At 32.0% G+C, this 17,072-nt stretch overlaps 4 protein-coding genes across 4 annotated transcripts; 2 read left to right on the top strand and 2 right to left on the bottom strand.

The window, feature by feature from the left end:
- Positions 1–3,058: 3,058 nt before the first annotated feature.
- LOC145072987 (NAD(P)-linked oxidoreductase superfamily protein) lies at positions 3,059–4,927 on the top strand. Its single transcript, XM_079019512.1, has 5 exons — positions 3,059–3,301; positions 3,730–3,958; positions 4,057–4,356; positions 4,429–4,557; positions 4,637–4,927. The coding sequence occupies exons 1-5, from the start codon at positions 3,129–3,131 to the stop codon at positions 4,760–4,762; spliced, it is 957 nt and encodes a 318-aa protein (XP_078875638.1). The 5' UTR covers positions 3,059–3,128; the 3' UTR covers positions 4,763–4,927.
- Positions 4,928–5,186: 259 nt separating this feature from the next.
- On the bottom strand, positions 5,187–6,144 carry LOC145072988 (metallothionein-like protein 2A). Its single transcript, XM_079019513.1, has 3 exons — positions 5,949–6,144; positions 5,657–5,737; positions 5,187–5,514 (listed from the first exon to the last, which is right to left on the bottom strand). Exons 1-3 carry the CDS (start codon positions 6,017–6,019, stop codon positions 5,424–5,426), a joined length of 243 nt encoding a protein of 80 aa, XP_078875639.1. The 5' UTR covers positions 6,020–6,144; the 3' UTR covers positions 5,187–5,423.
- A 1,294-nt stretch (positions 6,145–7,438) lies between these two features.
- Positions 7,439–9,310, top strand: LOC145072632 (soluble inorganic pyrophosphatase 6, chloroplastic-like). Its single transcript, XM_079019090.1, has 6 exons — positions 7,439–7,817; positions 8,046–8,206; positions 8,293–8,393; positions 8,507–8,688; positions 8,838–8,936; positions 9,013–9,310. Exons 1-6 carry the CDS (start codon positions 7,563–7,565, stop codon positions 9,103–9,105), a joined length of 891 nt encoding a protein of 296 aa, XP_078875216.1. The 5' UTR covers positions 7,439–7,562; the 3' UTR covers positions 9,106–9,310.
- LOC145072633 (putative sphingolipid transporter spinster homolog 2) lies at positions 9,147–12,555 on the bottom strand. The gene is made up of 15 exons (XM_079019092.1): positions 12,309–12,555; positions 11,897–12,028; positions 11,679–11,780; positions 11,489–11,593; positions 11,314–11,389; positions 11,129–11,203; positions 10,944–11,046; positions 10,777–10,819; positions 10,589–10,668; positions 10,423–10,499; positions 10,160–10,273; positions 9,949–10,068; positions 9,739–9,867; positions 9,582–9,660; positions 9,147–9,505 (listed from the first exon to the last, which is right to left on the bottom strand). Exons 1-15 carry the CDS (start codon positions 12,398–12,400, stop codon positions 9,420–9,422), a joined length of 1,413 nt encoding a protein of 470 aa, XP_078875218.1. The 5' UTR covers positions 12,401–12,555; the 3' UTR covers positions 9,147–9,419.
- Positions 12,556–17,072: the final 4,517 nt, after the last annotated feature.

Here is a 17,072-nt window from a genome sequence, read left to right as displayed (position 1 = left end):
AAATCACAAACGACGTTGGCGCCTGAAGGTTGAAGCGGTGAAGCCCACGAACCTGTCAACCTGTGAACCTATATAAATAAATGGGTTGGTGGGTCATATATGAGTATATGTTTAATAATGATTAAAATGTTCGAAAAATGAAGAACATGTTCACGAAGATGTAACTTTTATTTTGAATATCTGTTTTGTCGTTTTATTATTTTTTTTGTTTACATGATAAAAAAAATTATAGATTGTTTGTGTTCAAGTGACTAATAAAGTAAATAAAGGCAATGAAGAAGTTATTTGTGTCTATAATATGATATCTTTAGTTGTCAAAACTCCACTAACAACGAAAGTTAGATGTGTTGGACGAGTTATTTGGTGACATTCTTTTCCTAAACTAGGTGTTAGAATTAGTTTTGTCACGAGATTATCTTATCCAAGCTAGGTATGTCCCCTAATGATGTGGTTACAGAAACCCAATAATGTTTTTATATCTCTTGATTTGATAATCATTTAGATAAAAGTGTGTTAGAGACTAATCTTTCACATGAGTGATTATCAACCAAAAGAAGAAAAATTCATGTCTAGTTCTTTTGTGGTGTTGTCCAATGTAGCCACAGAGGCTGACGTCTGGGATGGTCGGAGATGCGGGTTGATTTAGGATGTGGGTTTCAGTCGTTGAGTTATGAGTTAGGCATGATTTCTATGCGTTTAAGTACAAATCTCCTATTTTTAAATATGTTAAAACTATACCTCATAAATCTCTTTGTTAATCGGAGATGCAGTTTGATCTGGGATGTGGTTTCGAACCTGTTTGACCAGGAATAAACGACGAAAGCGGTTCAACAATGATTGATTTTATGTTAATTTTTAGACTGGATCGAACTAGACAAAAATTGGGTTGAATCGATGTGATATAATCGATAAAAAAAACCTTTTTGAACCGTTTTATTAGATTTAAAAAGTTAAATTTCACTTAGCTTGTTAACAAAATAGTTCATTTCTAAAGTAAATATAAAAATTCGATCGATCAATCATGTTAATTGGAATGTAAACAACTCGAAGACAGACCACTACAAGATGTAGGAAATGTTTTGATTATATATATATATATATATATATATATATATATATATATATATATATATATATATATATATATGGCTAGGTTATTTTGTTTATTACATTTATTGTGTGCTAGAATGCACCAATAGGAATTTAGTAAATTAAATAATTATTTAATTAAATAAATATAGATATTAAATGATTTCCATAATTATATGTATATTAAATGATATCCATAATTTTAATTCCGTTTTTATGGAAACTAATTATATCTGTCATTAATGTTAGCAATAACACTCTTTCAGAATGAATTCGAATCTAGGTTTTTATATATGAGTTCGTATTTTGTTTCAGGATCCACTCACTTAAAATACAATAAAATTGCATTGAATATGAAAACGAGAACTAGAATACACTATCATTCTGTTGGAATACACTCTCATTCTTGTAGATGTGAATTCATTTTGAAAGAATATTATTGTTGACATTAATGACGAATTTAATTAGTTTCCATAAAAATGAGCTATAAGAATGAATAGCATTTAATATACATATAATTATCACTAAATTCCTATTGGTGCATTCTATCACACAATATATATATATATATATATATATATATATATATATATATATATATATATATATATATATATATATATATATAGGGGACGGTTCACTTGAGATTAAAAAAAAGTAGAGATCTTGAGATTAAACATCAGCCACATATTTCGCATTTGCCGCTCTAATGCTTCAGCGTACCAGTAGCAACGACGTATGCCTAATCATAAATGATTATATGGCAGAGATGTATAATCATACAGGATTATACGTGTATATACGTATATGCATAATCATAAATGATTATACATATATGTCTGTTCACAGATTGAGTAATGATAAATGATTATTACAGTTAGTCGCAGAAGAGGTGATGGTGACAAAGGTGGTGGTAGTGGTGGTGGCGGTGGCGGTTACGGTGGTGGGGATGGTGGCAGAGGAGAAATGAATGGGTGGTACTGTGTAATCATTTATGATTACACCGGACCTATCGCCCCGGTACGCAAGAAGGTTATTGCGGCAGATGTGAAATACGTGGCTGAGATTGAATCTTGAGATCTCTATTTTATTTTTAATCTTATATATATATATATATATATATATATATATATATATATATATATATATATATAGGGTTAGGTTCATTTGAGACCACCTATATTTTGTGAGACCGTGAGACGCATTTTTTTATTTTATTTTTTAATTTTTTTTAGTTAATTCAAGTTTCAAAAATAATATTTAAAAAAAGAATTTTTTGATTTTTCCATTTATTTTGCATTTTAAAATTCTTTTTAGAATATATACAGTGTAATATTCTATTTAGAATATTTCACGTATTTTTCAAAAAAAATGAAATTTTTTTTTATTTTTTTTAATTTTTTTTAGTTAATTCAAGTTCCGAAAATAATATTTAAAAAAAGAATTTTTAGATTTTTCCATTTATTCTGCATTTTAAAATTATTTTTTAGAATATGTCAGTGTAATATTCTATTTAGAATATTTCACGTATTTTTCAAAAAAAAAACGAAATTTTTTTTTATTTTATTTTTTATTTTTTTATATTTTTTTAGTTAATTCAAGTTCCGAAAATAATATTTAAAAAAAGAATTTTTGGATTTTTTCATTTATTTTGCATTTTAAAATTATTTTTAGATTTGGTCTCACGGTCTCACAAAATTAAAATGGTCTCAAATGAACCTGAACATATATATATATATATATATATATATATATATATATATATATATATATATATATATATATATAAAGAATACAATGTTTATGGGAATCAAATTAAACCGACGATGGAATAAAAAATTATAGCGATACCGCAACTAAAAAATCAATTTTTAAAAACCAAGCAAAAAATACATTTGTTTAGTCAAACAATTAAGTATTTGTATTTCATGGAAAACGTACGCAAATCCTGACATCTTATCTACAAATTCTACCGTCTCGGAGTCTTGGTCAAAACCCCCAAAAAAAAAACACTGAACAATCATCAGAGAGAGAGAGAGATGGAGAAGACGCTAGAGCTCCGATCACTTGGAAACACAGGCCTCAAGCTCAGCTGTGTCGGATTCGGAGCATCCCCTCTCGGCAGCGTCTTCGGCCCTGTCTCCGATGAAGAAGCTATCGCCACCGTTCGTGAAGCATTTCGACTTGGCATTAACTTCTTCGACACCTCCCCGTTAGTAATTTTCACTCAATCTCTTGTAATTTACGTACCTCACTTTTACGCCGCTAAGTTTTTCTTCTACGTTCCAAATTTGTGAGGAACACTCAGACATATGATGCAATTTCCAAACCCTAAAGTTCCTATTCTGATTATTCTCCTCCATCAAATCATTTATTTAGAGTTAGCTTCACAACGCCTCTGTCGAATAATGATTTTCATCTGAATTTTTTTTTCTTTAACAGTAACGAGGTAATATAAAGTATTCCTTCAATCTCCATAGCGCATAACGTGATCTTATCTAGTTTATTAGCGATCATGCTTTCAAGCATCATTATTGACTGTATTTCGATCAATTACAAGCAGAAAGTTACCAAAAATTTCTCACAAACTATCACATTTTTCGGATCTGGAAATTGATCTTCCTTGTGTTTGTTCTATAGGTATTACGGAGGAACATTATCTGAGAAAGTCCTTGGAAAGTCGTTGAAAGCTGTTGGAGTTCCCAGAGATCAATTCATCGTATCAACAAAGTGCGGGAGGTATAAAGATGGTTTCGATTTCAGTGCCACTAGGGTTACCCAAAGCATAGACGAAAGCTTAGAACGCCTACAGCTCGATTATGTCGACATATTACAGTGTCACGACATTGAATTCGGCTCACTCGATCAGGTACTCAAATCAATCATATGAACTCTTCGATTTCTTTCATCAACATCAATCACTCATCAATCCATCTAATATTCTATCATATCAATCATGAATCCCAGATTATAAACGAGACAATCCCTGCACTCCAAAAGTTAAAAGAAAAAGGGAAGATCCGATTCATTGGTATAACAGGACTTCCATTAGGAATCTTCAATTATGTTCTTGATCGAGTACCATTAGGCACCATTGATGTAATCCTTTCATATTGTCATTATGGAATCAACGATACAACATTGGAGGATCTACTTCCATATCTTAAAAGCAAGGGAGTTGGTGTGATCAGTGCTTCACCTTTATCAATGGGACTTCTTACAGAAAATGGCCCTCCAGATTGGCATCCAGCTTCATCTGAACTCAAGGTATTCTTTAAATCTTTGATTCTTTTATCAAATTGGTTCTTATTTTTTGAATCTTTTTGTGTTTGATTTCAGGCTGCATGTCGTAAAGCTGCTGATTTTTGTAAAGAGAAAGGGAAGGATATATCGAAATTGGCTATGAAATATAGTTTGTGTAACAAAGATTTTTCTTCAATACTAGTGGGGATGAAATCTGTTCAACAGGTTTGATATGATTTTGGGATTAATGGTGTAAAATTTTAAGTAATAAGTGGTTTCTGATTGTTGATTTTTGTAATAACAGGTGCAGGATAATGTTGCAGCTGCTATGGAAGTTATGAAGGGTGAGAAAGATGATGAAATTTTAGTTGAGATTGAAGAGATATTGAAACCAGTGAAGAATCAGACATGGCCTAGTGGTATTCAATGAATTTAAGTTTTGTTGCTTTTTTTTTACATGTAAATTTGGTTGTTGATGGCTTTATATCTTTAAAAGAAAGTCTATCTTCATTCATTGTTATGTAATGCTAAATTATCCAAATAAAACATGGACCTAATTTCCTATAAAAGTATCAAGAAGCTATTTGCTACTTAATTACAATGACAATTATAGATCAAAATGCTAATTAAGTGGAATCCAACTTCGATATGATTTTGAATTGACAAACACAACAAATTTGATTTTAGAAATTAGAAGTGATGCAATACAACTATACAAGTACAAGTTCAACTAATGAAATACATCTTTTTTATTTATTAATATATATTTTGTTTTTACAAAACAATGGTTGAAAGATGAAAGAATTGATCATATTCAGAGAAATAAGAACCATGTTTGTAACAAGTCCATAAAATAAGAACGAAAACCACATAACGATTCATCTACTTCAGTCGCTAACAAAATTGCTCCATTAATTGTTGGTAGATGAAAGAAACAAAAACAAAATCTCCATGGATGCTTTTATTACACTAAAAACAAAAACAAGACTACTGCAAATATTTGTTATATCTAACTAGCTTCATTTTCTAACATGCTAAGATACCATTGGTAGAACTTAGAATAGAATACCATTGGTGATTGATCGTCTTCTTCATTTGCAGTTGCATGACTCACATGTGCATGGACTGCACTTGCATCCTCCATTCTCGCCGGCCGCCTCTGCACCTCCGGCCTCACGCCCACTGCAACACAACCCATAATTGAACTCGTCATTAATCACCACCAAATTTCATTTCGATTTAGCGATTTTTGACTTGCAATTGCCAATGGAAACCCACGAAATTGAAGGGGGGAGAAAAAAGAAGAGGAGATCAGATTACGTACGTGTTGTTGGGTGTAACACCGAGAATAAGCGTCTCAGTGGTGGTGTTCTCGCCGGAGATCGTGTCTGGGTACATCTTGCACCTGCAACAAAACATCAAATCAAAATCAAACATTAGGAAATCTAGAATCGGTTCGCTGCAGATTACATGCGAGAAACAAATCTGAGAATTCCAAGGAAAATAAAAATTAATTTCACAATCGATTTAGATTGATATTCATATTCAATCGAACATAAAAAGGGGAAAATAGATCAAATCAAATTGTTAAATAATGAATATCGATGAAAATTTACCCGCCGCAGCTGCTTCCACACTTGCAGCCAGAACCACAGCCACATTTACCAGCACAGCAAGATGACGACATTGTTGCTTCAAAATTCGAATCGAGTAGAAGATTTGGTTATGGAATGTATCAAAGCAAAGCAGTCTCTGTAGAACGAGTAGTTTGGAGGTTATTTGATCACTGCTATTTATGCGCAACAGCAAGAGGGAGCAGTGTGTAACAGTTATTGATCTTCACCCTCCACGTATCACGAAATCTTCATGCACACCTATTTCACCGGTAATGGTGGTGATAGGCGTTGTTGATCCGGTTTTGGATGCGGGCCCGGATCTTAACTACACGTTTCACGTATTTGATTACCCGGTTATTCATCTGAAACGAACCCATTTTCAATATTAAAGTGATAGGTAAATTAATAAATGATTATATTGATTTTTTAGGATTAAACTCAATTTAAGTGTTCTTTTAACATGTTTATCAGTAACTTCTTTTATATATATAAAAAAATCAAAAAAAATCCTGAACATTTCTTTTTTCGAAAAACTCTACTTAAAAAAAAACTAACATTTTGCAAAAAAAAATTATTTGAACAAACTCTTTTTATAATTTCTACGTGTTTTATGTTGTTGTTTATAGTGTTCTTGATATCTTTAAACACTAAAATGTGACACTGACAATTGATTTTTTTTCAAAACAAAAAGAAATGATGTTGTGTCCAATTCTTGTTGGCAGAATAAATATGACTGTGTGTAGAACAATGATTTAAGTTGGGTTAGTATCTTAGATCCTTTCGAGTTCGAAAGTTTTTTTTTTCCTTAAAACAAACTAAGATGCCAAGTCAGATTAGACCGTTGGTCTTTACTTGATACAATCTCCAAACATCATTTAATTAGATTTTGATAAAAGTTTTACCAACAATAATCAAACAACAGGATTATTATGGATCAAATAACATGAAATATGGAATTAAATTTCAAGCATCGATTGAAGTTTGAAATCTTAGATTGTTTTTCGAATCAAACATAATAATAATATCCAAACTCCAATCTATATTTGAAATCTTATTTCAAATTTCATTGATTCTACATTAGAAACATTTTCAATCTTAGGTCGAGTCTTGCTATAAGAATATAAACCCCCTCAGACCTCAACAACATCACAACAAACCAAAACACCATAGCTCAAGTCTGAATCAATACAAACCTTACTATAAAGCGATTGAATTACAGAAAACCAGCTAAACTAGCTATTAGGAGTCAAAGTTGTGATTTTTAAAGTTTAAACACTTTGTCCAACCAATGATAAATCATGTAAAAGTATATACCAAATATATATACGTAACATACTCACAATTAAATAATTAAACGTAACCTCAATTTATATAAAGATATTGTTTTCATCGTGAGAATTTGTGTTGGAATCTTTCCATAAAAACAAAATAAGTAAAGTAAAAAAGAATTTGCCACTTGTGATTCAGCAATATCTTATTGTAGGAAAATGGAGTGCTGAATCAACATACTGTCAGTATCTACTACACAATCAAGTGGCTTGTAACGCCTCACACTTCACTCTCGTCTCTTCACTGTAATCGGAACCCAAAACCTCCTTCTCTACCCATCCATCAATGGCTGCCACCAGACTCATGGTGTCAACAACCAACATCGGCACATCATCTTCACTACTCTTCAAAGCCGCCGCCTCCCCATTCTTCAAACCTCGCCATTTCAGCCTTTGCTTCAATAACACCACCAAATTAGTTTCGAAGAAGAGGAGTTTCACTTGTTCGGCTCTTTACAGGCCTGATTTCCAGATCAAGGAGGAAGGAACGCCCGAAACCCTAGATTACAGAGTTTTCTTCGTCGATAATTCCGGCAAAAAGGTCAATATTCATCTCTCGTTCCGATTTCTGTGCTTTCGCTGATTAACGTTCTAGGGTTTCGATTATCTTATTCGATTTCGATACATTGCTTTAGATGTTTGAAAAATGTATGATTGGTGATGATATTAGGTTCGAATGTGTATGCAGTATGGTAATTATTGATTTAGGGTTTAATTGTGAATACGTGTTGATGGAATTGGGATATAATAATGTGATTTATTGTTTCAGATTTCACCATGGCATGATATACCATTGCATGTTGGTGATGGAACATTCAATTTTATTGTTGAAATTCCAAAAGAATCAAGTGCAAAAATGGAGGTTGCTACTGATGAAATCTTCACACCCATTAAGCAAGATACAAAAAAAGGGAAACTTAGATACTACCCGTAAGTAGTTTTGCTTTTTCTATTAAGTTGTTCTTTTTGTATCAAGTCAAAAAGAAACACTCATATAATATACCTTTGATTCTCAGGTACAATATTAACTGGAATTATGGATTGCTTCCACAAACATGGGAAGATCCATCATTTGCAAATCCTGATGTTGATGGAGCATTTGGAGACAATGATCCAGGTAACTTTAAGAATCCCATTTTTACCAAATTTGTATTAAATGATTGTGTATGTATGAAGGATTTTGTTAAATTCAATCTCATACGCCAAATTCTTTTAATTTTGATATTGTAGTTGATGTGGTTGAAATTGGTCAAACTCGTGGGAACATTGGTCAACTTATGAAAGTCAAACCTTTAGGTTGTCTAGCTATGATTGATGAAGGAGAACTGGATTGGAAAATTGTTGCAATCTCATTGGATGATCCAAAAGCTTCACTTGTTAATGACATTGATGATGTCGAGAAGCATTTTCCGGTATTAAACCTCTTTGACTTTGACTATCACTGTCAGTATGTCACTAATAGGACAAGGACTCAACTCTCAATCTCTTGTATGTGCAAAAGACGAAAATGCCCTTATTTTTTTATCATCGAAAATAGCCCTAATTAATGACTTTTGTTTAGGGCACACTTACCGCAATTAGAGATTGGTTTAGAGACTACAAGATTCCTGATGGGAAGCCTGCCAACAACTTTGGTCTTGGCAACAAAGCAGCTAATAAGGTAATAAACTAATAAACTTGAACATTTTTTAGGGGTATTTAAGTAATTTTAATAATTTATGAAATTAATCAAACAGGCATACGCGTTGAAAGTGATCACGGAGACAAATGAGTCATGGGCTAACCTAGTCAAGAGATCAACTCCAGCTGGGGAGCTTTCGCTTGTGTAGCATTAGTAAATGCAAAATTTCTAAAGATTTTCAAGTTAGAATGAGACATTTTAAGCAAATTTTTTTCATAAATCAAAGATTTCATTTGGTATGAAATGAAATTCAAGAGCTACTTTTGCATATTTCATACATGACAACTTAGAACTCTCGATGTCTTATTTGGCACCTTTTTTTTCCCGTTCAAAATTGCTCGACTTGAAACTTATGATCCGGATTCGGTTATTTCGCCTTGGAAAAATGTTGACTGGTCAAAATTGATGATGTGGCATTATGATGGAAATTATTTTTAAAAAAGCAACATTCCTTTAGGTCGTCTAATCATCGAATGGATTTGTCTTGTTTGACTTTTTTGGAATTTCTTTATCTTCATCATCTTTATCAACAAATGGAATAAAGATACCTGCATAAAAATAAAATAAAAAAAAAGTGAAATTTAATTGATAAAAATAGCTGGAAGAAATGTTTGGGAAAAGTACCTATACACCATATTCCAGCTGCTAAAAACAATACGGTTGTCAAGATTAATGTGGATGTTCTCCAGTTTCCAATATGGTCCTGTTAATTATGAAAAAAAAATATACAACTACTAAACTTTTTTATTTATTTATTTATATAAAATGTAGAAATACAAACCTGCATAACTCCAACAAGTGGAGATGAAGGAACATCACCAAAGATATGAATTGATACAGTAGATGCAGCCATAGCCAATGGTCTTAAGCTTGGTTTAACAGCATGAATAGACACAAAGTTTACAGGACCCTGTAGTGTGGGGAAAAATATTTATTTATTTTTAAAAGAAAATAATGTTTGGTTAGATGATTTAAATAAAAAGGTTTATACCTGAGTGGCAAAAATGAGCATTTCTCCTATAAGAAAGAAAACAATGAAGACGTACATGTTCTTGAAACAAAAGGCACTAAAGCAAAATATTGCCCCGAAAAATGTTACTGATGAAAGAAGCTGTGTAGAGTATAAAGATGACAATTAATGTTTAATACAAAATCCACTAATTTGATTAAATTAGTTATACAAATGTTAGAATTGTGTGTACCTTAAAAGCATTAGGGATTGTGGAATCAAGTTTATCAAGGACAAAACCTCCCGTTAATGTCCCCACAATTCCACCCACAATCGTGATTCCTCCAAACATCATGTCAGCATTGCTCTACAAACATTAATTAAGGCTTAATAAATGCAAGAAATACCAACCTATTTTTATTTTTTATTATAGAATTTCTTTTTATTACAACATTATGTTTTGAAAATGGTTACCAATTATCTTTCAGATACAAAGCAATTGTATTTCTCACGTACCATATGATATATGCTATAGCCAGCCTTTGGTCCCCAATATGAATAAGCACCTATCACAAAATTGTACGCAATATAACCTAAAAAAAACCATTCAAAAGTAAACAATTAAGATACGCCACGTCATCATTTTTTTCCTTCAAGTTTCTTTTTTTAAAAAAAAGGGTACCTAAAACATTTACTATATATATTTTCTCATTCATAAGCTCTTTAATATCTTGGAAAATGCTAGTAGTTTGAGCATCAGCCCTGCAACAAAACAATAAGCATTTAATAATTTAAATATCATTTGTATTTCAAAAGCCATTTTTGTTTTATTTTTATAAATAATAATATAATAGAAGAACAAACCCTAACTTGTCTTTTGAAGATCCTGCGGCATTTTTAGCATTCGTAATACCTGCTTAGAAACAAACCATGAGCCAAAAGGGTAGTTTCTAAGTTTCGTCATAAACATGGTAAATACTGATACAAACAGTGAAAGCAGATACTAGAAATAAAGTAGAATGTTGCTAAAAATGTACCTTTGAGATGCAAAGGTTTCATTACAAAACCCAAAATAACAAATGGCACCATCATAACTGCTTCACTTAAAAACGCGTATCGCCAACCATAACTACCTCCAACCTGAAAATATAAATAATATTTTTTTTTAATAAAAATTTAAAAAAAAATTAAAAAACTCAAATAGAGAAAAAACATCACTTGCCAGTCCACCATAAACATAACCAAGTGCAATTCCTGTTGGTATACACATGTAAAATATTCCTAGCCATGCTGATCTCTGTGATATTAATAAATTAAAATAATTAAAAAAATCAGTATATTAAATTATTTATTATTATTAATTATTATTTATTAATAAATGAAAATAGAAAGAATCCACAAGAAAACCTGTTTTGGTGGAGCATTTTCATCAATGAATGGAGCTGCAAGACTTATAAAAGAAGCTTCACCAACACCAACTAACCTGAATTTTTTTTTTTAAAGATTTATATCATGTTGATGATGTGGCACATTTGATTGAAAAAAAAAAGAATAAAAACTTAATTTTTATTTAGTATCTTACATTCGACACACTGTAATTGACCAAAAACCAACTGAAATTCCACAACCAATTGCAGCAAAAGTCCAAATTAACAAACCAACTGCAACAAGCCTAAAGGGATTCATGCTGCACATTAAACAAACACCAAAAATGTAATTCATCATGACAAACAATAAATAAATAAATAAATAAAACACCATCTTCATATTACCTCTTGGCCATGGATGCAAATATTGGAGATGCTATAAGAAGTCCAACCATGAATGCAGAAGATAGAACACCATCTTCACCGTTGGTCAAGTGAAACTCACCCCTGCAAAACACAGAAAAGTGAAAAGACGATAGTACCCTTAGGGTTTCAATTTCAAGAACAAGATAACAAGTATATATAATATATTTCCATGAATTGAATCCAACAGTAAGACTTACTGAAGTCCAGTACCACTTGAACATTCTCCAGAAGGTTTGCAAGTTTCTGGAACCCCGTTTACACCGGTACTCGCAATTACTCCTCGATCCAGATAAGTTATCAAGTTGATCACACAGAATAATCCAAGCAACCTGTTAATATACACAATCAATTACCCAATTTTATCAACGAAACTTCCCAATTGAATCCTGCGATTCATAGAATATATATACATAATCGCCTAAAATGAAACATTTAAATACTACGATCGAACCTCAATGAACACAAACGATACCAAAACTGTCAATCGATTTTAGATAGAAGAAGAAGAAGAGGGGAAGGGATTTAAGATCTACGAATTCGCACATTTTGAAATAGGTTTAATTCTATTCTACAACAATCATAGATTCAATTAACGATGATTAGTGTTACCTCCAAGGGGTGAACCAAGAAGTATCAGCTGAATCGTTGTCAATTTCAATATCAATCGAATGTTTGTCGGATCCTTTCTCTACAGCACCCATGTCATGTAATGCCTGTGATTATTTGAACGCAGAAGGTTTTCAGTGGAGTTTTGTTCTTGAAGAAGAAGAGACTGCAAAACTTTTTTGTTGTAAAAGAAGAAATCCATCTGATTGACATCCTTTTGTTATACTGCGAACAGGTGTCAAATTTTCATTTCAAGTTTGCTTAATTTCCTTTCCCTTTTTGTGTTATGATGTTCTTAGGTGGTGTTCCGTGAGTCTCTGAGTCTGGATTTATTTCTCTTACTTCCTATTTGGAAGTTTGACATTTATTGCAATTTCTATCCTCAAGTTTCAATTCTGACAATTTACAACCAAACTAGATTTATGCTGGCAATGGAATAAATAAATGACTAGGTTCATTGAAAAGCAACATGAAACTTTGAAATCTTACGTAATCAAGAGTAACAAATTATTACTTTTAGCCTTATATTTGTTTCTTTTTTTCTTTTCACGTTAAGTTAAATTCATATGGATAAAAGGGATCAATGGAAGTGAAAAACCATACATAAGATGCGTATCTCTTTTCTAATAGAATAAATCGTATGAAAAGTTGTTTGATAAAACTGAATCATTTATTGTTGAATGGTTAGTACCTCTTAATAATTAAGAAAATTTAGGATTCCTTAACTGTTTAGAGGTTATATCAAACTCGCTAAATACTAACCGATTTAGAGATGACCTTTGAATGGTTTCATTTAGATGTTATCAAACAGCCAATGGAGAATCTAGAATTAAAAACCATGTAGTTTTCTAATTAAGTGAAGCTGATAAAAATAAAAAAGACAACAATACTTATAGCAGTTTAGGTCGTATACTTTGAAATACTTAAACAAATATCTAATAGTCATTTTAAAACTCTTCAAATTTTACCCATGAATGTCTTATACCATGAAATATTAACATAATTGTATCATTACTAATATATTCTAAAATAATTTTTTCGATATATGACACTAAATTATCACTAAAAATTTATCATCCATTTTGTTGTGTATTAGTCTTTATCAACTTCATTGCTGAAAATACATCTTTCACACTAATGTTGCAACAAATAAGATCAATATAAATTTCAAGATAAGATAAACCTTATGAAAGATTGTATGTTTTTTTTTCTTTGACCATCTTTTTCTAATATTAATACTATAAGGTAGGTCTTAATCTATAAAATTAAAAATCTAGGAGCCAATACTAAAGTCATTTTATCATTACGCTTCAAATACAAATTTAATAGTATTAGTCAATTTTAATATTTAAGAGTATTAATCGATATTAATGTGAGAGGGCTTAACCGATTAAATTCTTAAGTCCAAAAGAAAAATCCTCTTACCATTCATTCACAAAGGGAACCAAAATGCATAGTAGTGTGATGTTGTTTAATTGGCGAATGTACAGGTATTGTTTGTGATTAAAGTAAAATGGAAGGGACCAAATATCAATAACGAGAAAAAGCCATTTCCATCTTAGGCTGACTGCCGTTGTAAACGGTGGGACCTCAAGAAAAAGCGCGCGAAATCTATTCCTCAAATAGAGCCCACGCGCGCGTTCCACTCCATCTCCTATCCAATCGCCACCGTCCACCACCGGATACTGTCAAATTACGACTTCCGGAGCAATCGCCACCATTGACCTCTCCACAACGCCTATATATATTCGCGGTCGCTCTGTTTAAATATATTCACTGTAGCTAAGGTTTTTCAGCATATTCAGCGTATTTTTTTTTGATAATTCCTTCTTTTGTTAGCAGAATTTAATAAAATATTTTCATAATCATGCAATCTTTTGATAATTTATTGCTCCTTTAAGAATTATGTGGTTATTTGGTTAATGCTTATATATCTACTCACATTTGACAATCATAAAATATTTTAGGAAAATTACAAGTGAAGCAAGAAATACTGAAAGTTAGGTAAGTTAGATTTTTTTTTTTTTTAAATGGTTAAATAATTTTTTTGAAAGTTTATTCTTTTTGTTTTCTCATGCAAAACAGTAAATTACCTAAACAGAAAAATTATTGAAATTGGCTACTTTTATAAACAATCAACCCAAAAAAAAGTAATCAAAAAACATATCGTCAAAATCCAAGGTTAATTTTATTTTTTTAAACTTAGTTGATATTTATTTTCTAGTTTCTACTGCCACAAAATGTCAAAATAAAAAAAAATAATAAAAAAAAACCTAACAAATTTTGTATGAATCATAAAAATAATAACGTTTTAAGATTTGTTAATATAAGTAGGGAAAATCACATATAGGTCCTATAATGTTTTTAGGGTCTTATTATTTTAACCATTTAACTTATTTTTTGGCTTAATAAGGAAACCAGAGGAACTTGTTTATTTAGCCATTTTCACCTCTTTTCTTCTGTTTTATTGACAAAACTTGGGGCCCACCTCTCTCTCTCTCTCTCTTGTTTCTTTTCTTTTTACCCAAAAGAACATTTCATCTTCTTCATCTCTTAATCAAAATTTCACATCCAATCATAAACAAACATACACTTGCACACCTACTCTCGCTCTCTCCATATTTTTGGGTTATCCAAAACGCAGTGCTCAACAAACACTCAAAAGAAAACCCATAAATCCAATTTTATAATCGATTTATGTAAGTGTATATGTAGGTTTGGTTCTGGAAATCGATTTCTATATGTTCATCCCCAAATATCGATTTTTATGTGTATGTTTTCGTTTCTGAAAACGATATGTGTATGTGTTTATGAATTTGAAATTGTTTCAAAAAGTTACATGTGTGTGTGAATTAGAAATCGCTCCTTCTTCCTCTGGTCACTCACTGACCCTCGCTCGCCTTTTGGTATCATGTGATTTGTACGTGTTCGTAATGTTCTTTTGCAAAATCAAATCAAGATTTAGAGAGAAGGCGGAGAGGCACTGTTTACGTGAATAAGAAAAAGGAAAGAAAGGTGGGTGGCTGTCGGCTCTAAGAAATTGGAGCTTCAAGATTAAAGAAATTACTCTGTTCTTATTTCTGGGCTAGCAAACATGCACATAAGATTGGACGTAATTGTGGATATAACTTCAAGCAACGTGTTACTCAATGAACATACAAACCCCACAATGATAAATGTGGGTTATCAAGATTGTTGACAAACATAGCCAATCTTCATGTCGAAGAAGATGATCGGGTACGACTAGATAAGTAGAAGCAGTCATGTGGCTATTAGATGGTCGGTGAGGTTCACCGGAGACGACAAACGGTGGTCAATGATTAAACAAAAAACTCGATCTCCTTATTTGTTGATATGATGCTAGTTACAACAGGAGTACAAGACCTCCATTTGTAGGTGGGTTTCAGGGAGAGAGAGTTAGAGAGAGAGAGAGAGAGAGTATGGTAAAATTCAAAGTCAATATAAAAAAATTGGTCAACAAATGTCATTGTGTCAAAGAAGTAACCGGCTGACCCCTTCACTTTGGTCAAAAGGATGTAATCCACCCGACAAAAACAACTTTGTGCCCTCATAAGGCCACAAAAATTGTTTAGGGTCTAAAAGGATAAACCCTACAAAGTTCGTAGGGCATTTGTGTCACTTTCCCATATAAATAACCACATTTTATTTTATTTATTTATTTATTTTTTTGGAACGGCAAGTAACCACATTTTATTTAGTGTTATAACTATGAGTCAATCTTCTAAATACCTACAAAAGTTACAATTACATATCAAGGGAAGGTAAACTAGGATTACTACACCAATCAAACCAACTTAACGAGTGAATAAAATCTGCCACCTTCATGGGATTGCATCTAAAATTCTTGACCACAAAATCATTCGGGACCTTCCGAATGGACAATAGAAAAGGACTCCTAAACTTGACCTCAATCTTGCTCAACCCAAAAAAGGCTCGATCAACACATGCCATCGGATAAAAAAAAAAACAATTTTAAAACCAGGCCCAAATCTCATAAGCGAAACGACATCCAAAGAACAAGTGGTCCACCCCCTCCTCAGCGACCCCACAGAAGTAACAACGAGATGATCTAATTCTAATCACCACCACTCTCAATGTGGCTATGTTTGATGCAATGGATGTAGGTCTTTTTTATCCTATTAAAGTCGGTGATGATGGTATAAGGATTTCACATCTTCTGTATGCACTCTGTTTATTGGTAAATGGTATCGGCTTAACGTCATGAATTTAATTGTCATCTTGAATAGTTTTCATGAAGTGTCAGGTTTGCATATTCATCTTCATAAATCGATAAAAATGAAATTGAGATGGATTGGATTATTCAGTGGTGCAAAACACATAGCTAATGTTGCGGGTTGTGAAGCTGATCAGTTACTTTTTTTCTACTTAGGGGCTCCAATCTGAGTTAGTATGACTCGTATTTCTAGCTCGAATCCGATTTTGTCAAAGTTTAAGAAGAAATTGAATGGATGACAAGTAAAAATGATGTCTATAGGTGGAAGATTTTCTTTGATCAATGTTTGGAGCTTTGGGAATATATTATCTTTCTTTGTTCAAAATGCCTTGTAAGGTTGGTAAAATTTTGGAGGCAGCTAGGGTAAATTTCTTTTGGGGAAGTGAACTGAATAAAAAAAATTGCTTGGGTTAAATTCTTCTCCTATTAAGGTGAACATTTTTTTGATGGAAAGCTGCTTTGGATCGTTTACCCACGAAAGATAATTTGCTAAAACAGTGGCTTCTCAAATC

The sequence above is a fragment of the Lactuca serriola genome, chromosome 9, assembly GCF_051521515.1.
Source record: "Lactuca serriola cultivar US96UC23 chromosome 9, Lser_US96UC23_V15, whole genome shotgun sequence".
NCBI classification, from domain to species: Eukaryota; Viridiplantae; Streptophyta; class Magnoliopsida; order Asterales; family Asteraceae; genus Lactuca; species Lactuca serriola.
Note: the sequence above shows the minus strand (reverse complement) of the source record. Positions and strands in the feature narration are given on the sequence as shown.